The sequence below is a fragment of the Onthophagus taurus genome, chromosome 7 (assembly GCF_036711975.1).
Source record: "Onthophagus taurus isolate NC chromosome 7, IU_Otau_3.0, whole genome shotgun sequence".
NCBI lineage: Eukaryota > Metazoa > Arthropoda > Insecta > Coleoptera > Scarabaeidae > Onthophagus > Onthophagus taurus.
This window is the reverse complement of record NC_091972.1, coordinates 38278411-38304139: the sequence shown is the minus strand read 5'-3', so window position 1 is coordinate 38304139 and position 25729 is coordinate 38278411. Positions and strand designations below refer to the sequence as shown.

Below are 25729 nucleotides of genomic sequence, written 5' to 3'. Positions count from 1 at the left end.
AACACATCAATGTAAAAGGTAATTGTAATAAAATAAAAACTTCTTACTTGCTTCTATTATTTTATATGGTACTAGTTTCGGGTAATGAACCTGCCCATCTTCAGTCCAATCTATACAATAATACATCGAAATTAGCGATCAAGCAAAAACAGAGCACAAATGAACAAAAGAAACGAAATAAAACAAAACACTTACTGTCAACAATAAACTAAATGTAAGAATGTGTTGCGTGTTGCTCAAAGTCATAAACATATGTGTTGACAAATTTTATATTTTTAGATGCGGTTTCGAAACGTTGTCGTCTAACTTCATGTAATTCACATAACCTCATTTTATTTTCTGACAATTGCGACGTGTTTATAAAATAACGTGTATTCAGTTTTGGTTTATTGTATTTATTTGTCAATGTTGATTCAATAAGTACATTTGATTTTTCTCAACACATATGTTTATGACTTTGAGCAACACATTCTTACATTTAGTTTATTGTTGACAGTAAGAGTTTTGTTTTATTTTGTTTCTTTTGTTCAGTTGTGCTCTGTTTTTGCTTGATCGCTAATTTCGATGTATTATTGTATAGATAAACATAATAATAAACTAGTACATATAATAAACATGCACCAATAGACCAAGTGCATAGAATAACGAATACTATCGAAATAGCATTGGAAGAAAATAAATTCTGCTCCGCCATATTTCTGGATGTTGCACAAGCTTTCCACAAAGTCTGGTTAGATGGTTTAAATTACAAACTAGACCAAATACTACAATCAACGTACAGTCAACTATTAAAATCGTATCTTTCTGATCGATATTTTAGAGTAAAATACGAAAACGCTTATTCACCAATACATGAAATACGAGCCGGAGTTCCTCAAGGAAGTGTGCGTAGCCCAACACTGTACTTACTCTAAACATTCCACCTTCCTCCGGTACCCGAAACTTTAACAGCTACATTCGCAGATAACACAGCGATCTTGGCTGTTGCAGAAAATGAAGTAGTTGCAGCAAATAAGTTACAATTGGCCTTAAATTCAATAGAAAACTGGACCAAACGATGGCTAATAAAACCAAGTACAAAAAATCGACATACATGAACTTTACTTATAAGAAAGTAAACTATGTTCCAGTACACATAAATGGCAATGCAGTTCCTTATGCCGACACCGCAAAATATTTTGTTATGACGCTAGATGCCAAATTCAAATGGAAAGCTCACGTCAAAAAAAAACGTGAGGAACTTAATATCAAATTTAGACACCTATATTGGCTTATTGGCAGAAAATCAACGCTATCACTAAGAAACAAGTTGCTAATATACAAGCAAGTATTAAAACCAAAATGGACATACGGAATCCAACTGTGGGGTTGTACCTGCAAGACAAATGCAAGTCTGATTCAAAGATTCCAGAACAAAGTACTAAGATGCATAGTGAAAGCACCCTGGTACATAAGAAACACCGATCTCTATCGCGACTTGAAAGTAGCATCGGTGTCATCAGAAATTGCATCATTCGCATCTAAACATGAGAAGAGAATGCACGATCATCCCAACATCGAGGCCATCCAGCTTCTCGACAACGAGGATGTCCTGCGTCGGTCGGCTTCAGGGGATAGCCGTTCGATTTAGTCGATTCAAACGTTTTTCAAAACGTTTTTGTGTTTTGGTCTCAAAACGGTAAAAATATGACAATATTTATCAATTATGGGTATAGCAGACTGGCCAACTGGGAAAAGCTGCAAAACATTATCTAGTTTAATTTGGTGTTAAAAATAAGTAACTAATTAGTATGTATTTACTAGGTGTAATACAATTGTGCTATGCGTAATATAGAAAAAAAAACAAGAAATCTGGAAACTATTTGCAAATACTGCAAATGTCGAAATCACTTCATCGTCGCGTCAATGATGAACAAATACTAAACAGACGAACAGGTTATTCTGGACTTCTGTGACTATGGTTAGACCAATGATCACTATGGCGCTATAATTGTAGCTTGTTGTTGCATTGGTAGTTCCTCTTTTTAAGGTTTTGCCTCTCAGAAACAGATAATAAAACCTCCCTGTTACAAACAGATATTTGTCTATATTCTGGCTATGTTTTAGTTGTAAATGCAGCCGCAGGGAATATGTTGATTGGAACTGAAGGTTTATCTTACACCAGAAAACCAGAAATAATGACAGATGCAGCATACGCAATTTTAATTTCGGACCCAAAAACAACAACAGGAAACTTTTTTATTGATGATGAATTGCTTCTTAAGAGAGGAGTTAAAGATTTCGATCAATACTGCGAAAATACCAAATATAAAAATCAATTATTAAAGGATGGTTTCGTTGGATATCCAACCGATGAAAAAATGTATTTTATGTCAGATCCAACGGAATCACGAATCGAATTTAACGATAAATAAAAGGATTTTTTACGAATCGTTTAACCTTTCCTTTCGAAACTTGAAAAGATTACAAGACATCTGCACAAGGTTAAAACCGCACAACTTGATTTAATGCTAATTTTCAGTCGTACCTTTATGAATATGCATCGTTGGAGGACGTATTCTCCTTATCTCAAAGCTACCAACTACACCGAGCAAGAACGAGGAAAAATGAACCAAAACGAAACTAAACGGGGCGGAACGGGATACAAGAGAATAAAAAATAAAAATCAAGTAAGATTCTCTTGGGGTCCGCTTTAATATTTATGCTTTTTTCACTACGTCGTAGTACTTATTGCTGTGCTCCTTCCAGTATCTACTCAGCAATAAATAAAACACCCGATGTGCGATTGGTATCTCGTGTGACAGTGGCGTTCCTATATACTCCCCGATCTCGAATTAATAAATTATAACCGGATGTCAATAAATACTTACACAACCAGTTTTGAAGTTTTAAAAATAAAAAGTTTTGAATAATTTGAGTCATTTAAAGAAATTGTTTAAATAAAAATGTCTCGTTTAAAAAGATACCCACATTAATTACCAAGGCATTAAACACGCACGTTGTTTCGTGGAAAATAAAAGAAACAAAAAAAAATTAATACATTCGCATGATGATGCCAGTCGGCATGGAATTCTCCAAGGCAAGGTCTCACCACGCAGATAGAAAGAGTAAACCGGGCTTCCTCGTCCCTGGTGCGCTGTTCTGCACGCAACATCAACAACGGGGTTCTCTTTTTGAAGCAGCCGGCAGCAGAAGCAGCAGCACACACAGGATCCGAACGCCACAGATGTATAAGGGGCCGTGGGTATACTGGGTATCTGTATAAGCATGTGTGTGGGTATGGTTCTTTGTAATGTGTAAAGGCCGAGAAAAGGACCGGTTCTTTGGTCGCCCCGAGGAACTTAACATGGCCGCCTACCACATTGCCTTGGGTATGGGCGTTCCTTTGGGGCTCTTTCATGTCCAGCGACGCCGAGTTTTCAAACGGGCAACAAGTGGTAGCTGATTTATGTACGCGATATGGAACCGCGGGGAAAAAGAATTTGATGTTGAGATCGTAGGTGTGTAACAATGAAGAAATCGTTTCCTTTCTTTTTTAATACTCCGTACCTAAAGTTAACACATTTATTTATTCTTAATTATTCTGAAAATTTGCAACGAGATAAATTAACCTTCAACAATTTAACCGAAGAACTCTATTATTATTCAATTACTTAACGTATATGAGAACAGATTAATTATGTAAAGATTATAATAATTAAATACTGACCTGAACCTCGACGTTGATTTCACGATGGACGTTTTAACACACACAGTCTTCGTATTCCATGATACAGCGATCCATACAATTTGATCTAAAATGTGTGAAAAGCGCATTGCAAATTATTGTCATAAAAAAATAATTTAATATTCATATATACATTATTAATCTACAAACGTTTTACTTGATTACTGTCATTACGGTTTAGGGTAAAGCAAAATAATAAAAACAGGGATTGCAGAGAGATAAAAATTTCTGAAATATGTAGCCCAGCTCGATTAGAATCAAGGACGTCTAACCTACATCTAACCTACTAATCTTTATTTGCATAAAGATTTACTAAAATTCAGCAAATCTTTATGCAAATAACACGTGAAGTAAAGGAATTGACACAAGAAATGAAAAAAGCACATTATGATTTAAATCAACCCAGACATCTGGAGACAACATAAACTATGCCAAAACCAGGAACTAAGTGTATGGAAGTAGAGAGAGTATGGAAGATGTTAATAGCATCAAAAAGAGAAGTTAAGGATACCCTACAATCTGACAGTAATAATCAAAAGCCTATGAAGTGCCTATACTTAAATACTCAAAAAAGTGCGAAAGTGAAAGTGCGGATTTATCCTTCTAAATAGCTCGCTGAAGCTCTTCACCCGACTCTTGAGTGAACATATCACTAATAAAATACAAATAAGTGAAGAACAACAAGATTTTAGGAAAAATCGCTGTATTGTTGATGCCATTTTTATTGTCAGACAAATTGTTGAAACAATAATAGAGTATAACAAACTTGCCTTCCTCTATTTCGTTAATCTGCCCAAAGAATTCAAGAGAGTTCAGATGGCAGACGTGATAAAAGGATTACAACGCATTAACCTACATCTCAACATCTTTAAGATAATGAAATAACTTAACACTTGTAAAACAAGCGTCCTTTGTATCTTCGTCCCTCTACGGTTCAATTCTGTAACGATCGCTTCGTTCGATCAGCACATGCTGTTCACGGAATTAGAAGCATGCGCTTCCAATACCACATTTCAAACGCATCAATTCTCTTTCTGTCCGCTGCTTTAATTGTCTCAATTTACCCATATCAGAAGATGGAGAAGATCAGTGATTGAGCTAGCCCAATTTTAATGTACTTTGTAATAGAGCGGTCTTTCAAAATATTAGATCCTATTCTTTTTCGGATGTTGCTCAAACTTGACGTGTGTTATCAATATATGAGCCTAGGTGCATGATCTGGTCTACAATTTGAATTCTATCTAGGGCATCCATCAGATGTAGAAAATCAGAACAATCAACGAACATAATTTTGATTTTCTCTGCATTAATCTTAAGATATCTATCTAACTCGCTGATACTGATGATGGCTTGTAGTGGTTAACAGAAGTATTCAACATTGCAGCTGAAGAATTAAATATGTAAAGCCTACGAGAATCTAAGCAACGTTGTAAAACAACAAGGTAACCATCACTGGTATGCTAAGGCAAGCATTATGTGTATACAACTGTATATCGACTAAAACAGGCCTTTGATGATTTGTGTGGTGGGAAGAAGTTGGAAACAAAACGAGCGTACCGTACAGAAGAGGTGAAAGTCGTCATAACGCGTAATCATGGTAAAAGCAGCGATTTTCGATGTAAGTGTGGTACCATAGATGTATTACGATTGGTGCTGGCGAGAAAGAAAGTTTGGAAAGAGCAAGTATCCAGCATGGATAACAACATATTGAAGAATGGCAAATTAATATCAAGGTGACCGCCAGGACGATCTCCTAAACGATGGAGGGAGTATTTTGATGAGGACATCAGCATCCAAAGATGCAACAATGAATGGGTAATACAAGACTAGAGCTTAAGAAGATGCACTTCAATAGATTCAAATTATTTTGACATCCAACAAATATTTTTTATTTTCTGACACCTTCAAAACCTTGTTTCGTTTGACACCAATCAGTATATGATATTTCTGTAATAATTTAAAGTTTTGAAATTGTTTTCTTTTTGTTAAACATCCTGGCGATATGTCTGATATGCTAGATATACCACTTTGAACATTCCTACAACAAGCTTTATTTATTTCTGTTCTGTAATGAATTTTATTTTTCTATCTATTATCTGTTCTAAACCTTTTACTATAACCACTACTATAATTGGTAAGGTTTTTTTTATCTTTTGCGAAAAGTTTCTTCTTGTCCTGCTTGTTTTAGTATATCATTTCTTTGTTTAATGTATCTTCACTTTTCCATTCTTTAATTTCATTATTACTATTTCCAACTCCTTCATAGGTATCTGTTCATTCGTTTCTGTCTCTTCACTTTCTTGTTGTACATATTTCTTATTTTCTTATCCATTTACATAATAACATTCCATAAAGTGTTTTTTCCATCTTGCCATTATTTCCTGGTCCCCTCTTAATATTAATCCATTGATATCTTTCTCCCTTTAATCTCGTAGGTACTCTAGATTTTCTGCAAGATTTTAACATCTTGAAAAGCAACTTTTGATTTTCTTTGCCACATTTCTTTATTTTATTCGACCACCACGATCAAGCAATATTTGCCAAATTCTGAAATAGACCTCCTTAAGTGTTCTACAATTGTTCTGCTTTTGTTAAATAAGGATATATCCACTAGATTAGTACAATTTTGACACACTAAAAGAACCTGTTTCTATTCTCTGGTATCTTCTAAACTCTTTCACAAACATCAATATATTTTTTTTAAGATATAATATAATTAAAAGTGGGGAAAGAAATTTGCCATTGTTGATGACACCAACTGAACCACACTTTTTACAATTTTAACGCCTAAATCGCTTAAAGTTTTTCTTGAATGGGATTCCAACTGATATAAATCGTAGCTATTTTGGTCATATATTTGAATTTGTTCTTTGTCTCTGTTATAAAGGTTTTACTTAGTAAAGATGGTAATAAACCTCTTTACAAATCCTTGCAAAAAAACTGTTCCACAATTACTGAAGATATTTCTAGATCCATTGCCCAATTATTTGTTTGGCTATCGCAAATGTTAACACATCTGTTCTTTTAATCTGTACTTATTACAAGATTTTTAATATTTTCTTACAACAACTGAAAAAATTCTTAGCAAAACAGAAATTTCACGTTCATTAAAAATGTCCTTGCTGTTATACCCAAGTTTCAAGATTTCATTTAATTTCTTTTTCAAGGTAATCTATTCAAATTAAGTAAACAAAGTTATAACTTAATTATCTTATATCTACAGCAACCATCTACAACCAACATCGTTTCCGCGATTAGTGTGACATAGCAACTTTAAAAATATATATATTAACTTATTCTGGAAGAACAGAAACATTATAGTACACACCTATAATCTCCTTTTATTTGTCACACAAGTTTGTGTGAAATATTGTAAATCACTATCTAAAAATCTTGACCAACATGTAGATACTAGTAGGGTAGTGTTATTTTATGGTCGGGGATTCCTGGTAGATGTGGTATAGGTAAACAAGCAGCACGACATCGATGTGAAAATCCCAGCCGGTGACAACCAGAATTGTAAGTATGTATGTAGGTATGTTAACGTTCATGTTAAACCATTAATTACAGTATATGGGAAATAAATATTATAATAATATTGCAATAAATATTTTTGTCAATCCTTTCCAAAAAAATCCTTGATTGCTTGACTCGGAAATCACCTACCAGTTAGTTAACCAATTGCTTCACGTATTTCAAATGAGATCATGGATTTTTGATCAGCTCGATCAACACCGCCCATTGAATTAATGTCATTTAGAATAACTGTTCGTGTTTGTACATTTTGCTGCTCTCCTGTTCTCCAAATCTTCTATTTTTAACAAATCCAGCAGTGTCATTAATGCTTAATAGCATTGTCAAGACAATAACATCGTTGGAACATCTTTTATAAGACTTCTTGAATTTGGTATTTCCATTCAATTTGTTTTTTATTGTTTCATTTTCATCAATTCTTCTGCCAATTGAATACTAGTGTAATATCTATCTGTGAACATATGGTAACATTGTCTATATGGTATGTTGGTCAACAATTTGTCATAAAGATTTTTTTTGAAACAAATCATAAGAAAGACAAGTATCAGGTTACATAAAGACAGTTCATATTTTAATAAATAGAACATAAGCTTATTCCTCATATACAATGTACACTATGTGGTGTGCTAAAAATGCATTATTTATACTTATAAAACCATCTAGAATTCTAGTAAGAGGAGAAATATTTCATCACAATGAAAATTTTTTCAAAATATTAATAATAAGCTGATCCAATTGGATCCATCATTCCCAAATCAATCCTTTATAAATTTATACTATATCTTTAAACCACATCCTGTTATTTAAATTTACTATTGCAAGTCCTTGGCGGTTTATTATTATTCCATTGAAAGAAATATAAATTGTTTATTCGTGAAGTTATTTGAATGGAATTCTATTCAAGAAGAAAGAATTTAATTGTGAAATAGTAATCCTTTTGTTTGCATAAAATAAATGTTCTATTTTAAGATTTAATTATATTTACACAACTTTTAATAACTTTCTTTTACAATCCATAAAACGATTTTAAATAAATATCGGGAAGTGAATATGGGCTCAAAATGTTTGTTTTTTTTTTGCCGTTTTTGTAAAATAATGTTAATAAATGTTTTATTGAATTTTTTCCATAATTTTGGCCCACACTGTATAAAATAAAATATCTACATCCTCCCGCCATCTTTTGGATTCTAACCTAACGATATCCTTTGAAAATTATTTTCTAATCATATCAACAATATTAAAATAATCTTTTTTAATTTATTGTATTCATTAAAATTATTATTAATTTATATGTGTTAACGCGCGGTAAAAAAAACCGGGTACAAAAATTTAAATAGGTGCTGAGTGAAGTATTTAATAAAGAAAAAGAATTTATATAAATAATAATTGTAATCTAATTGACGAAAGAATGATGTATAAAATAAATAATATAGAGCTTACGTGAAATAATTATTGTAGTGGAGGTAAGAGATGTGCTCGCAACCACCGTTCGATCGAAAGAGAGCGATAAAAATCTCTTCGCTGAGATTTATCATTACGGCGCATACAATTCGCGCAGTGACAAATATATAGTTTAAGGGTGGCGCGAACATTCCACCCACCAACAAAAAGGTAAGTGAACTTTTTTTACAAACATGAAATAATTAATAATTAAAAATTACATAGTTAGGCAATGCCAAAAAATAACAATGAAAATAATAAAAAAATAATAAAATAAACAAATAAAGAAAGAATTAACAATTTTAAGGTTTAGGAACTTTAGTTTCGTTGGCCGGCAGTGGACAGATTTTTATGGTTGGTCTTGTGAACAGTCCGTTCTTGGTTCGAATTGTTACAACACGAATCACACCATCGTCGCCAGGATGGAGCTGTGTGATTCGCCCCATCTCCCATTTCAAAGGTGGAAGTTGTTCATTTTTTACGATGACCAGATCACCGACAGTAGGAATTGGAGTTGGTGAGGTCCATTTGGATCTTGCTTGAAGAGTGGATAAGTACTCCATGGTCCATCTCTTCCAGAAGTCCTGGAGCATGCGTTGGAGGAGCTTCCATCGATCCAATCGATTTAGGGGAACCTTTGTGTAGTCTGGTTCTGAAATTAAACTATTTAGTGGTTCTAAACATAAGAAATGACCTGGTGTCAGTGGCTGAAGATCGTTTGGATCACTCGATATCGGTGTGAGGGGCCTGGAGTTGAGCACGGCCTCTATTTGGGTGAGGACGGTGTAGACCTCCTCGAACGTAAGACGTTGATCTCCAATAACTCGAAGCAAATGGGACTTTACTGATTTCACGCCTGCTTCAGCGAGACCATTAAAGTGAGGTCCACCAGGTGGATGAAAAATCCAATGGAGTCCTAGACGTGTTCCCGAAGCTTCTGCCATCTCTTTTAATTTATTGTTCGCTCCAACAAAGTTAGTCCCTTGGTCCGACAGGATTAAAGAACATCGACCTCTTCGTGCTATGAATCGACGTAATGCGGCTATGAATGCTTCAGTGGTTAAATCTGTAACTAATTCGAGGTGAATAGCCTTGGTGGACGTGCAGACAAATACGCAAAAATACGACTTAACAGACCGGGAGCCTCGAGTGCGATTCAATGTCGTGTAGATAGGGCCAGCAAAATCCACAGAGACGGTAGAGAATGCCCTCACATCAGCCACTCGACAAGAGGGAAGATCCGCCATAAATGGGGCGTAGGACCTTGGTTTACATCGGAAGCATCGTATGCATTTGGAGATGACACGTTGGATCACTTGTCGAGATGATATTATCCAAAAATGTTGTAGTACGATAGATTGTAAAGTTCTTGGTCCCGGATGTAGGTAAGTTTGATGAATATCTTGCACAATTAGTTCACTTAAACGTGATGTTTTAGGTAATAGCACAGGGTGTTTATGATCGAACGGTAGTGTTGCGTTTTTTAATCTACCACCCACCCTGAGAAGCTTGTCTCGATCGACAAAAGGAGCCAATTGACGATATGGTTTTAACAATGGTTTATTTTCTTTGATAGCAGTGAAAAGTGTAGCAAAATGCTGATTTTGAATAAATCGAATAAGAATATGGAGTGATTTTTGAATCTCAAAGGGAGATAAAACTAGAGAATAATATCGTTTTTGTTTTTGACAATGAAGAATAAAACGATACATGTATGCAAGGATACGTTTGATTTTGTTGATAGAAGAAAACTTATTGAGAAGAGTGGATAAAATGTGAGTTTGCACCTCAGTAGAATTAACTTGAAGAACTCTTTGTTCATTGTGTATCTCTTTTATTTCAGGATTGATGCGACGATGAGCTGGCCAATTTTTTGGAGGACATCGGAGCCACGAGGGACCTTCCCACCAAAGTTGTAATGGGATTAAGGTTTCAGGAAAAAGACCTCTTGAACCACAATCGGCAGGGTTTTCCAATGAAGGTACGTATCTCCAAGAAGACGATGGTAAAATTTCCTGAATGTAATTGACTCGATTGGCGACAAAGATTTTCCATCGAGAGGATAATGATGCAATCCAAGCTAAGGTAACTTGTGAATCTGACCAGGCGGTAATTGAATCAAAATTAATTTGAGGCGATAAAATTTCTTTTAGATTCTCCAAGAGATTGACAAGTAAAACAGCTGCCAGAAGTTCCAATCGGGGAATGGAAGTTGATTTTAATGGAGCCACTCGTGATTTGGCGCAAAGAAAAGTTGTTGTTATTGATAAATCAGATTTTTGACAACGCAGATAAGCAACAGTACAATAACCCACTTGTGATGCGTCACAAAATAGATGGAGTTGAATTGACTGAGTTTTTAAAGGAATAGTTAAGCGAGGTAAGCGTAAGTTTGAAAGAAATTTAAGATTGTCTTTAAACTTTTGCCAATTTTGAACGATATTGTTTGGCGGTGTTTCATCCCAACCACTCTTTAATTGCCACAATTGTTGAATGAAACGTTTTGCTTTCAGAGTACAAGGAGTAAGAAATCCCAACGGATCGTAAATACGTGCAATGTCTGACAAGATAGATCTTTTCGTACAAGGAGTATCTCGACTGGTATGGGAATAGGAAAAATGATCAGTAGCAGGATCCCATTGAAGCCCGAGGACCTTGATATAGCTGATTTCATCGTAGTCCATTGAAACTGGATGTTGTAAGTCATCTTTTGATACTGATTGCAGGATATTGGAGCAGTTACTTGCCCATTTTCTGAGCTCAAATCCTCCCTTTTTTAAAAGATCTATTGATTCTTGCTGTAGTTGGCAAGCTTCTTCAATGGATTCAGCGCCAGTGACGATGTCATCAATATAGACATTGTTTTGTACAGCCTTTGAAGCCAATGGAAATTCATGCTTGTAAAGATGTGCAAGTTCAATAAGCGTTCGAAGTGCCAAAAATGGAGCAGATGAGACACCGTAAGTAACTGTGTTTAGAACATATTCTTTTATTGATTCATCAGGTGAAAATCGCCATAGAATTCGTTGGAAATCTCTATCTTTCGGTGAAATTAGAATTTGCCTGTACATTTGCTTTATATCACATGTAAATGCGAATGGAAAACATCTAAATTTCAATAAAATTTTAACGATATCTTGTTGTAATTTAGGTCCAATTAAAAGAGCATCATTTAATGAGTGACCATTGGAAGTAACAGACGAGGCGTCGAAAACCACACGAAGTTTGGTGGAGGCGCTTTCTGGCCGTAGTACGCACTGGTGAGGAATATAATAAACGGATTTCGAAGACACTTCAGGATTTGCGATAAGCGACATGTGCCCTGAATCCAGGTAATCTTTCATAAAATTGACATAATCGTTTTTTAGGGACAGATTTTTCAATAATCTGTTTTCTAAAGAAGTGAATCGTTTTAACGTTGATTGATAAGAACTACCCAGTATGGGTTCTTGGTTTTTGAAAGGAAGTGAAACAATAAATCTTCCAGCTTCAGTTCTTACATAATTTTGCTTAAAATGATTTTCACATTGATTCTCTTCCAAAGTTAAAGTAGAACTTCTTGGAATTGATTCAAGTTCCCAAAATCTTGGAAGGGATTCATCTAAGAAAGCGTCGGTAGTTGATAGGCATGTAGATGTTGTTGATGAAATAGAAGATTTTCCAATCAAAATCCAACCGAAAATGGATTCTAAAGCCACAGGATCATTGGGTTTGTTTTGAATGCGTCCGCTGAGGAAAACTTGTGGAACCAATTCTGCGCCAAGTAGGAGATCCACTTCCATGGAATTGCAATCGGGTTCAGGAGTGAAGTTTAAATGTTTAAGATGAGGATAAGCTTTAATAATGGATTGTACTGAAGGTTGATGGGAACAAATACTAGGTGTTATGAGAGCTTTGAAGTCTAAGGATGGTTCGGAATGTTGAATCGGTTGAACATGACATTGAACGGAGCCTTTGTTGCATATGGATGTCATGGAGTTGAGTCCTCTTATCTCTAAAGAAGAGTGATATGAACGAGGAAGACGTAATTTTTTTGACAATTTATCGGTGATAAAGTTGGACATACTGCCCGAATCAATTAAGGCTCGTACGAAGTGAGACTGTCCAAATCGATCTTTAATTTTCACAAATGCTAATGGTAAGATTACTCGTTGATGTTCGTTTTGATTTAACGGCTGTTTGATGTTCCACGAGGTACCCACATGAACTGAAGAAGGTTTTTTAGTATCAAAGTGAAGAGATGTATGATGATGTTGTTGACACATGCGACATCTATGGGAAGATGCACAATTTTGAGTTGTATGTTTGGAACTTAGACAGTTACGGCACAAGTTATGTTCTCTTGCTATCGATAGACGTTCAGCAGATGATTTGGCGTTGAAAGTTGCACAACGATAAATTGGATGTGATTCTTTGCATAATAAACATTTAGGAGAAATCGAATTTGTCTCAAGCTTTAGATTTGTGACTTTCTCTCTAGGATTATTCTTTATACGATTCATGAAAGGTTTTTCGTTGGATGTTAATACAACAGAATCTAATGCTTTCGCTCTTTTTTCTAGAAAATCTATCAACTGAGGATATGTTGGAATCTCAAAAGAAGTGTGCTCTGATTCAAAAGTGGTTTTAGTTTGCGTATCTAGTTTCAGCAAGAGCAAATTAAATAATAGAAAATCCCAATCATCGACTGGGAAACCCAACATACGAAAACCTTCTGTATTTTCTTTAAAGGTATCTATCAACGTTCTAAAAATTTTTGAAGATTCCTCTTTAATAGGTTTTAAGTTTAAGATTTCATGGAAGTAAAGGGTGGCTAGATGCCTCTTGTTTTGGTAACGTCCCTTTAAAGCGTTGTAGGCGATTTCGTAATTGTCATTGGTGACCGGAAAGCCTTTTAAAAGATTGAAGGCTTCTCCTTTTAAGGAAGTAAGCAGGTATTGATACTTGGCTATTGGCGATAGAGATGTGTTTTCGTGAACCATGGTTTTGTACAAGTCGAAGAAGGTATGCCATTCTTTGTAATTACCATCAAATGTTGGAAGTTGAAGTTTGTTTAATTTAGGTGTTGCAGTTATCGGAGAAGAAATCGTGGATGTCGGTAGATCTGACAGATTATATAATAAAGCTTTGATTTGATAATATTCTGAATCCACCTTTTTACGAATAGCATCTTGGGCATCGAAGTCGACTTCTTCAACCAGGCCAATAATGGAATTGTGTGCGGCCTTAAAATCATCGTAGATTTGCGAAACATCATTGGCTCTTTCAGCAAAAATTTGATTTTGCATAGGATCGGAAGGGTTAGTAGGTAAGGCACGTCCATATGTGAACGTTTCAGTTATTTGATTAATGAATATATTGCGTTTTAAGGTTAACTTAGCGAGTTTATCACTCATGATTGAAACCAAAAGAAAAGTTTCAAAAAAAAAAAAAAAAATAATCAAAATAAAAATTAGAATGCTTCCAAAGGGAAAAGAAATCGTCAAAAAATCGAGCAGACAAATATATGAAAAATAAAGATTCCAAAGGGAATGAAAACTTGCGTAAACAATCGCAAAAAAAAAAAAATTCTAAAGGCAAATTAATGAGTAATTAATAAATTTCCCTTTAAAGAAAAAGAAGAAAAAATAAAAATTAAATTCTTTAATAATAAAGATAGAAAAGAAAGAAAAAATAGAAATCCTCGACAAAAAATAAATTAAGAAAAATTGTAACTTCATAAACTGTTGTATAATTACGTATTCTAACAATAAGTTTAAAAATAAAATAAGTGAAGAAAATAATTCTTGTTTGCAAATGACTAAAATAGCCGTAACCACTTTTTTCAGGTAACCAGATGTGCACCAAGTTGGTTTTGATGAATCGATAACCGTGAAAAAAAGTGGTTTTTGAAAGAACGGATGGCGACCAAATGTGAATAATGGACTCGATAACGGAAAAATTGAATGATAATTAGCGATAAGAAAGGCTAGCAATCACCAGAAAACAATGAAAAAAATCCGAAATCGTCGTTGCCATCCGGCTCGAAGGACCAAATGTTAACGCGCGGTAAAAAAAACCGGGTACAAAAATTTAAATAGGTGCTGAGTGAAGTATTTAATAAAGAAAAAGAATTTATATAAATAATAATTGTAATCTAATTGACGAAAGAATGATGTATAAAATAAATAATATAGAGCTTACGTGAAATAATTATTGTAGTGGAGGTAAGAGATGTGCTCGCAACCACCGTTCGATCGAAAGAGAGCGATAAAAATCTCTTCGCTGAGATTTATCATTACGGCGCATACAATTCGCGCAGTGACAAATATATAGTTTAAGGGTGGCGCGAACAATATGTATAAATTAGATATTAATGCATTAAATTAATTCTTAAATTAAAATCTGTATCACTATCGCCATCTTTTAATAACTCAACCAAGTTACACCTTTAGATTTTCACCTCTAGATGTCGCAATATCTTTAAAATTAAGCTTTCAAAATCAACATAACCTCACATTCTCTAACGTATTCTTAAGTTAAAAAACATTATAAAAATGTTTCCGACAAGTACTCAATGTAAAAATTGGATGTTTAGTAATGAAGAGGATATAAATAAGTTAAGAGAAAGCACTAATTTGAAACACATAAAAAAATATGGGAAAAATGTCCCTGTAAGTATAAATTTTTTGCGATGTATTCGTTTAATTTCTTTAAATGTATTTAGGACTCAGCTAAATATGAAGTATTTCTAACACCAGACGAAGAGAAATTATTGGTGCGAAGATTTGAGAATCATTTAAGAGATTTTTGTAAACGATTTCATCCTCCAATGCCTCGATGTGTCATTGGAACCGCTTTTCATTATTTTAAGAGGTTTTATATATATAATTCTGTTATGAATTATCATCCTAAAGAAATAATGTAAGTCATTTTATTTATTTAAAATAATAATTATTAAAATTTCTTTTATTAACAGGGTAACTTGTATATATTTAGCATCAAAAGTAGAAGAATTTAACGTTTCAATAATGCAATTTGTAGCTAATATTAAAGGGGATCGTGAGAAAGCTACTGATATAATCTTAAACAACGAACTTTTATTAATGGAGCAGTTAAATTTTCATTTAGCGATTCATAACCCTTTTCGTCCTGTTGAAGGGTTATTAATTGATATAAAGGTGTTATTATTAAAATTGTTTTTATTTTAAAGATGATTTTAAACAAATTTTTTTTTTGTAGACAAGATGTGCATTAAATGATCCTGAAAGATTACGACCTGGAATTGAACATTTCTTAGATAGAGCCTTTTTAACAGATGCTGTTTTAATTTATGCCCCAAGTCAAGTTGCTTTAGCAGCTGTTTTACATGCTGCGTCAAAATTACAAGAAAATTTAGATTCTTATGTTACTGATACATTATTTGGTATTGAAGGCCGAGGCAAATTGGAGGAGTTAATTGAAGCTGTTCGAAGTATAAGATCTATGGTGAAAATGGCTGATTCTATTCCAGATAAAAACCAGCAGAAAATGTTGGATAAAAAATTGGAGAAGTGCAGGAATCCTGAGAATAATCCTGATAGTGATATGTTGGTTATTTATTTTGTTAATTTTTTTAAACTAATGAAGTTATTTTTAGATATAAAAAGAGAATGAAAGCTATGCTTGATGATACAGAAGAAGAAATTTATAATAGTGGCCCTCCAATGAATGATTCTTTAGATAGCTCAATGGTTATGCAATAAATTATTATTATTGTTATTATTATTAGTTAAAAGCGCTTCGATTTTCCAGATCATTAGGGGAATCACGGGGAATATTGCCCAAAATTAGAACATTTACGAAATATAGTTTAAATTTTAAATCAAATTTAATCAGTTTAAGAATTACTTCCCATAGAAACTATTAAAGTTACAGTAATATTTGTTATAAATAATTTAAAATATATTATTTGTATGAATATGATGCATAATGCTTATAACCAGAGAAGAGTAATTACATGAACTTTAAAAATAATATTAACAATTACAAAATACTGTTTCAAAAGAGGAACTAATTACTAATTACATTTACGAACTACATATCTTAAAAAAAGGAATTATAGGCACTTAATGACAAGTACAAAGAAAATGGAATTATTAATTAATTTTTCTTCATTACTTTTTTGATAAAAAATTATTTATGACAGAATTGAGGAGCTGTTGCGTTTAAATTAAAAAAAAAAATAAAAAGTCCAACCTAAATGAATTAAATCCCAGTAAAATATATCACATATGATTTTACTAGATACCTGTTGATTAAAATTTTTAATATACAGGTGTCTCATGTAACTGGTTCGTTAGAACTTTTTCAGGTTCCACTATTCGTAGAGATTTGAAGTTTTGGTAACATGAGTTGTTCATTCGGAACTTTCGATCTAAAATATTTTCAAAATGGCCGCCACTTCCGGAAGTAGACAATAACTTCGTTATTTTAAATGGAATGCTATAGTTTTTATTACACCGTTTAATTGTACGTAAAAAAATAGGTTGACTTTGATAAAAGTTATTGGTACCTACCGTTTTTCGTTTTCGAGTTATTTTGGTTTTAAGCTGGGAAATTTCAACATGCTCCTTAAAACCCTATATCTCAGCCAACGTTCATTCAAAAAAGATCTACCTTGGCACGATTACTATTCAGATGCTGTCAAATAGATTGTCATTTGTTGTATCGGAGTATCTTATACAGGATGGCCAAAAATTGAATTACCGTTTCTTCATATTCAACCGCAAGAAAGTCGAAAATTTTAAATAGAACGCTCTATATTTTATTAACCTACCCGAAAGGGAATTTAATTCTCTACAATTTATCTATAAACATTCCTATACCTATTTATTGTAGTTTATCTCATATTGGGAAATTTTTCAAAACATGTAGGAAACCGTTTGTATCTTTATTAGAAGGCCATGACATTTTGACCGTATTTCGTACTATTAACTACGATTAATAATCTTTTAGTTTACTAGCTTTTACTCACCAAAAATAACAAACAGAAGATCAAATAAATGAAACAATTACAACAAAAAATTAATGACGAAAATTAGATTTGGATAAAAATATAAATTTATAATATAAATTTGTTATTAAATTGAATTTGGAAATGCAATAAAATATTTATTACGTTGTCTGGTGACCGGAAATATGCGGTTTCTTTTAGTCTCGATATGTCCAGAACGAAGAAAATCTTTATCAATTTTTTGAAATTTTTCCTTGTGATGGTCATTAGGTTTGTTAAGCATCTCTCATTAAGTGTTCAACACGTCCCACAGTGTTAACAAGTTTGAAATTACCGGCCATAACATGATTTTACTAATTTTCATTTTTAATATTTTGGTAAATGGGGATCGTTAGCTTATATCGTAATACTCGCTACTCCGCAATAACCACTTTTTATTAACTTCAACTCTGAATAAAAATGACAGATAAAGTTAACACTTATTTTACATATCTATATTTCTTAAAATCATATCTGTTCGCGCCACCCTTAAACTATATATTTGTCACTGCGCGAATTTGTATGCGCCGTAATGATAAATCTCAGCGAAGAGATTTTTATCGCTCTCTTTCGATCGAACGGTGGTTGCGAGCACATCTCTTACCTCCACTACAATAATTATTTCACGTAAGCTCTATATTATTTATTTTATACATCATTCTTTCGTCAATTAGATTACAATTATTATTTATATAAATTCTTTTTCTTTATTAAATACTTCACTCAGCACCTATTTAAATTTTTGTACCCGGTTTTTTTTACCGCGCGTTAACATTTGGTCCTTCGAGCCGGATGGCAACGACGATTTCGGATTTTTTTCATTGTTTTCTGGTGATTGCTAGCCTTTCTTATCGCTAATTATCATTCAATTTTTCCGTTATCGAGTCCATTATTCACATTTGGTCGCCATCCGTTCTTTCAAAAAACCACTTTTTTTCACGGTTATCGATTCATCAAAACCAACTTGGTGCACATCTGGTTACCTGAAAAAAGTGGTTACGGCTATTTTAGTCATTTGCAAACAAGAATTATTTTCTTCACTTATTTTATTTTTAAACTTATTGTTAGAATACGTAATTATACATCAGTTTATGAAGTTACAATTTTTCTTAATTTATTTTTTGTCGAGGATTTCTATTTTTTCTTTCTTTTCTATCTTTATTATTAAAGAATTTAATTTTTTATTTTTTCTTCTTTTTCTTTAAAGGGAAATTTATTAATTACTCATTAATTTGCCTTTAGAATTTTTTTTTTTTTTTTTTTTGCGATTGTTTACGCAAGTTTTCATTCCCTTTGGAATCTTTATTTTTCATATATTTGTCTGCTCGATTTTTTGACGATTTCTTTTCCCTTTGGAAGCATTCTAATTTTTATTTTGATTATTTTTTTTTTTTTTTTTGAAACTTTTCTTTTGGTTTCAATCATGAGTGATAAACTCGCTAAGTTAACCTTAAAACGCAATATATTCATTAATCAAATAACTGAAACGTTCACATATGGACGTGCCTTACCTACTAACCCTTCCGATCCTATGCAAAATCAAATTTTTGCTGAAAGAGCCAATGATGTTTCGCAAATCTACGATGATTTTAAGGCCGCACACAATTCCATTATTGGCCTGGTTGAAGAAGTCGACTTCGATGCCCAAGATGCTATTCGTAAAAAGGTGGATTCAGAATATTATCAAATCAAAGCTTTATTATATAATCTGTCAGATCTACCGACATCCACGATTTCTTCTCCGATAACTGCAACACCTAAATTAAACAAACTTCAACTTCCAACATTTGATGGTAATTACAAAGAATGGCATACCTTCTTCGACTTGTACAAAACCATGGTTCACGAAAACACATCTCTATCGCCAATAGCCAAGTATCAATACCTGCTTACTTCCTTAAAAGGAGAAGCCTTCAATCTTTTAAAAGGCTTTCCGGTCACCAATGACAATTACGAAATCGCCTACAACGCTTTAAAGGGACGTTACCAAAACAAGAGGCATCTAGCCACCCTTTACTTCCATGAAATCTTAAACTTAAAACCTATTAAAGAGGAATCTTCAAAAATTTTTAGAACGTTGATAGATACCTTTAAAGAAAATACAGAAGGTTTTCGTATGTTGGGTTTCCCAGTCGATGATTGGGATTTTCTATTATTTAATTTGCTCTTGCTGAAACTAGATACGCAAACTAAAACCACTTTTGAATCAGAGCACACTTCTTTTGAGATTCCAACATATCCTCAGTTGATAGATTTTCTAGAAAAAAGAGCGAAAGCATTAGATTCTGTTGTATTAACATCCAACGAAAAACCTTTCATGAATCGTATAAAGAATAATCCTAGAGAGAAAGTCACAAATCTAAAGCTTGAGACAAATTCGATTTCTCCTAAATGTTTATTATGCAAAGAATCACATCCAATTTATCGTTGTGCAACTTTCAACGCCAAATCATCTGCTGAACGTCTATCGATAGCAAGAGAACATAACTTGTGCCGTAACTGTCTAAGTTCCAAACATACAACTCAAAATTGTGCATCTTCCCATAGATGTCGCATGTGTCAACAACATCATCATACATCTCTTCACTTTGATACTAAAAAACCTTCTTCAGTTCATGTGGGTACCTCGTGGAACATCAAACAGCCGTTAAATCAAAACGAACATCAACGAGTAATCTTACCATTAGCATTTGTGAAAATTAAAGATCGATTTGGACAGTCTCACTTCGTACGAGCCTTAATTGATTCGGGCAGTATGTCCAACTTTATCACCGATAAATTGTCAAAAAAATTACGTCTTCCTCGTTCATATCACTCTTCTTTAGAGATAAGAGGACTCAACTCCATGACATCCATATGCAACAAAGGCTCCGTTCAATGTCATGTTCAACCGATTCAACATTCCGAACCATCCTTAGACTTCAAAGCTCTCATAACACCTAGTATTTGTTCCCATCAACCTTCAGTACAATCCATTATTAAAGCTTATCCTCATCTTAAACATTTAAACTTCACTCCTGAACCCGATTGCAATTCCATGGAAGTGGATCTCCTACTTGGCGCAGAATTGGTTCCACAAGTTTTCCTCAGCGGACGCATTCAAAACAAACCCAATGATCCTGTGGCTTTAGAATCCATTTTCGGTTGGATTTTGATTGGAAAATCTTCTATTTCATCAACAACATCTACATGCCTATCAACTACCGACGCTTTCTTAGATGAATCCCTTCCAAGATTTTGGGAACTTGAATCAATTCCAAGAAGTTCTACTTTAACTTTGGAAGAGAATCAATGTGAAAATCATTTTAAGCAAAATTATGTAAGAACTGAAGCTGGAAGATTTATTGTTTCACTTCCTTTCAAAAACCAAGAACCCATACTGGGTAGTTCTTATCAATCAACGTTAAAACGATTCACTTCTTTAGAAAACAGATTATTGAAAAATCTGTCCCTAAAAAACGATTATGTCAATTTTATGAAAGATTACCTGGATTCAGGGCACATGTCGCTTATCGCAAATCCTGAAGTGTCTTCGAAATCCGTTTATTATATTCCTCACCAGTGCGTACTACGGCCAGAAAGCGCCTCCACCAAACTTCGTGTGGTTTTCGACGCCTCGTCTGTTACTTCCAATGGTCACTCATTAAATGATGCTCTTTTAATTGGACCTAAATTACAACAAGATATCGTTAAAATTTTATTGAAATTTAGATGTTTTCCATTCGCATTTACATGTGATATAAAGCAAATGTACAGGCAAATTCTAATTTCACCGAAAGATAGAGATTTCCAACGAATTCTATGGCGATTTTCACCTGATGAATCAATAAAAGAATATGTTCTAAACACAGTTACTTACGGTGTCTCATCTGCTCCATTTTTGGCACTTCGAACGCTTATTGAACTTGCACATCTTTACAAGCATGAATTTCCATTGGCTTCAAAGGCTGTACAAAACAATGTCTATATTGATGACATCGTCACTGGCGCTGAATCCATTGAAGAAGCTTGCCAACTACAGCAAGAATCAATAGATCTTTTAAAAAAGGGAGGATTTGAGCTCAGAAAATGGGCAAGTAACTGCTCCAATATCCTGCAATCAGTATCAAAAGATGACTTACAACATCCAGTTTCAATGGACTACGATGAAATCAGCTATATCAAGGTCCTCGGGCTTCAATGGGATCCTGCTACTGATCATTTTTCCTATTCCCATACCAGTCGAGATACTCCTTGTACGAAAAGATCTATCTTGTCAGACATTGCACGTATTTACGATCCGTTGGGATTTCTTACTCCTTGTACTCTGAAAGCAAAACGTTTCATTCAACAATTGTGGCAATTAAAGAGTGGTTGGGATGAAACACCGCCAAACAATATCGTTCAAAATTGGCAAAAGTTTAAAGACAATCTTAAATTTCTTTCAAACTTACGCTTACCTCGCTTAACTATTCCTTTAAAAACTCAGTCAATTCAACTCCATCTATTTTGTGACGCATCACAAGTGGGTTATTGTACTGTTGCTTATCTGCGTTGTCAAAAATCTGATTTATCAATAACAACAACTTTTCTTTGCGCCAAATCACGAGTGGCTCCATTAAAATCAACTTCCATTCCCCGATTGGAACTTCTGGCAGCTGTTTTACTTGTCAATCTCTTGGAGAATCTAAAAGAAATTTTATCGCCTCAAATTAATTTTGATTCAATTACCGCCTGGTCAGATTCACAAGTTACCTTAGCTTGGATTGCATCATTATCCTCTCGATGGAAAATCTTTGTCGCCAATCGAGTCAATTACATTCAGGAAATTTTACCATCGTCTTCTTGGAGATACGTACCTTCATTGGAAAACCCTGCCGATTGTGGTTCAAGAGGTCTTTTTCCTGAAACCTTAATCCCATTACAACTTTGGTGGGAAGGTCCCTCGTGGCTCCGATGTCCTCCAAAAAATTGGCCAGCTCATCGTCGCATCAATCCTGAAATAAAAGAGATACACAATGAACAAAGAGTTCTTCAAGTTAATTCTACTGAGGTGCAAACTCACATTTTATCCACTCTTCTCAATAAGTTTTCTTCTATCAACAAAATCAAACGTATCCTTGCATACATGTATCGTTTTATTCTTCATTGTCAAAAACAAAAACGATATTATTCTCTAGTTTTATCTCCCTTTGAGATTCAAAACTCACTCCATATTCTTATTCGATTTATTCAAAATCAGCATTTTGCTACACTTTTCACTGCTATCAAAGAAAATAAACCATTGTTAAAACCATATCGTCAATTGGCTCCTTTTGTCGATCGAGACAAGCTTCTCAGGGTGGGTGGTAGATTAAAAAACGCAACACTACCGTTCGATCATAAACACCCTGTGCTATTACCTAAAACATCACGTTTAAGTGAACTAATTGTGCAAGATATTCATCAAACTTACCTACATCCGGGACCAAGAACTTTACAATCTATCGTACTACAACATTTTTGGATAATATCATCTCGACAAGTGATCCAACGTGTCATCTCCAAATGCATACGATGCTTCCGATGTAAACCAAGGTCCTACGCCCCATTTATGGCGGATCTTCCCTCTTGTCGAGTGGCTGATGTGAGGGCATTCTCTACCGTCTCTGTGGATTTTGCTGGCCCTATCTACACGACATTGAATCGCACTCGAGGCTCCCGGTCTGTTAAGTCGTATTTTTGCGTATTTGTCTGCACGTCCACCAAGGCTATTCACCTCGAATTAGTTACAGATTTAACCACTGAAGCATTCATAGCCGCATTACGTCGATTCATAGCACGAAGAGGTCGATGTTCTTTAATCCTGTCGGACCAAGGGACTAACTTTGTTGGAGCGAACAATAAATTAAAAGAGATGGCAGAAGCTTCGGGAACACGTCTAGGACTCCATTGGATTTTTCATCCACCTGGTGGACCTCACTTTAATGGTCTCGCTGAAGCAGGCGTGAAATCAGTAAAGTCCCATTTGCTTCGAGTTATTGGAGATCAACGTCTTACGTTCGAGGAGGTCTACACCGTCCTCACCCAAATAGAGGCTGTGCTCAACTCCAGGCCCCTCACACCGATATCGAGTGATCCAAACGATCTTCAGCCACTGACACCAGGTCATTTCTTATGTTTAGAACCACTAAATAGTTTAATTTCAGAACCAGACTACACAAAGGTTCCCCTAAATCGATTGGATCGATGGAAGCTCCTCCAACGCATGCTCCAGGACTTCTGGAAGAGATGGACCATGGAGTACTTATCCACTCTTCAAGCAAGATCCAAATGGACCTCACCAACTCCAATTCCTACTGTCGGTGATCTGGTCATCGTAAAAAATGAACAACTTCCACCTTTGAAATGGGAGATGGGGCGAATCACACAGCTCCATCCTGGCGACGATGGTGTGATTCGTGTTGTAACAATTCGAACCAAGAACGGACTGTTCACAAGACCAACCATAAAAATCTGTCCACTGCCGGCCAACGAAACTAAAGTTCCTAAACCTTAAAATTGTTAATTCTTTCTTTGTTTGTTTATTTTATTATTTTTTTATTATTTTCATTGTTATTTTTTGGCATTGCCTAACTATGTAATTTTTAATTATTAATTATTTCATGTTTGTAAAAAAAGTTCACTTACCTTTTTGTTGGTGGGTGGAATGTTCGCGCCACCCTTAAACTATATATTTGTCACTGCGCGAATTTGTATGCGCCGTAATGATAAATCTCAGCGAAGAGATTTTTATCGCTCTCTTTCGATCGAACGGTGGTTGCGAGCACATCTCTTACCTCCACTACAATAATTATTTCACGTAAGCTCTATATTATTTATTTTATACATCATTCTTTCGTCAATTAGATTACAATTATTATTTATATAAATTCTTTTTCTTTATTAAATACTTCACTCAGCACCTATTTAAATTTTTGTACCCGGTTTTTTTTACCGCGCGTTAACAATATCAATTTTTTGAAATTTTTCCTTGTGATAGGCGTTAGGTTTCTTAGGCATCTCTCATTAAGTGTTCGACACGTCTTGTCTGAAAGTTTATTACATTCGCCATCAACACAAAATAAATTTAAAATATCGGCGTTGGAATAATTTACCATGATGTTCAATAACTTACACCCGTCGTCAAATGTAACTAATGGTAACAATAATACAAACGGACCAAAATTTCATAGCTTTCTAATAAAAAAAACCTGCATTTCGTGCATGTTTTAATAAATTTCGCAATATGAGGCAAACTACAATAAATAGGTATGGGAATGTTTATACATAATTCTCTTTCTGATAGGCTAAAAAAATATAGGTAATTCAATTTTTGACCAACCTGTATAAGATACTCCGATACAACAAATGACAATATATTTGACAACATCTGAAGAGTAATCGTGCCAAAGTAGATCTTTTTTGAATGAAGTTTGGCTGAGATATGGAGTTTTAAAGAGCATGTTGAAATTTACCAAAAAAGTTTAAAACCAAAATAACTCGAAAACGAAAAATGCTAGGTACCAATAACTTTTATCAAAGTCAACCTATTTTTTTACGTACAATTAAACTGTGTAATAAAAACTATAGCATTCCATTTAAAATAGCGAAGTTATGGTCTACTTCCAGTGGACCGGAAGTAGAGGAAACACTATTTATGGTAAAGCGTTGAAATTTCGTACAGCGTAAACTAACATCACGTAAAATCATTAGGCAAGCCGGATTTGGGGGTCGTCTTTAAGTTCAGAGTATTTATTTATTTTTTCTTTTTACTGTTATTGAATACTATTAGAAACTGCAAAAGTAAATGTAGGGTTATGAAAGAATAAAAAAGTTCTGAGCAAACAAACTTTGGGAACAGCCGGTATAGCATTGTTCTCGCGGACCGATCCAACTCATAAATTGCCTAACAATTTTACACGACATTGATTTATACTGTATTAAATTTCAGCGCTTTACTGTAAATAGTGTTTAAGATATCTTTGAAATTTTAAGACTTTTATTAATTTTTTTTT

At 34.1% G+C, this 25729-nt stretch overlaps 3 protein-coding genes across 3 annotated transcripts; 2 read left to right on the top strand and 1 right to left on the bottom strand.

Moving 5' to 3' along the window:
- Positions 1-9003: 9003 nt before the first annotated feature.
- LOC139430500 (uncharacterized) lies at positions 9004-14097 on the bottom strand. The gene has a single exon (XM_071197563.1). It carries the CDS (start codon positions 14095-14097, stop codon positions 9004-9006), a length of 5094 nt encoding a protein of 1697 aa, XP_071053664.1.
- Positions 14098-15171: 1074 nt separating this feature from the next.
- On the top strand, positions 15172-16640 carry LOC111428725 (cyclin H). The gene is made up of 5 exons (XM_023064378.2): positions 15172-15354; positions 15408-15604; positions 15660-15861; positions 15923-16269; positions 16320-16640. Exons 1-5 carry the CDS (start codon positions 15238-15240, stop codon positions 16423-16425), a joined length of 969 nt encoding a protein of 322 aa, XP_022920146.1. The 5' UTR covers positions 15172-15237; the 3' UTR covers positions 16426-16640.
- Positions 16641-19137: 2497 nt separating this feature from the next.
- On the top strand, positions 19138-24231 carry LOC139430499 (uncharacterized). Its single transcript, XM_071197562.1, has one exon. The coding sequence runs from the start codon at positions 19138-19140 to the stop codon at positions 24229-24231; it is 5094 nt and encodes a 1697-aa protein (XP_071053663.1).
- Positions 24232-25729: the final 1498 nt, after the last annotated feature.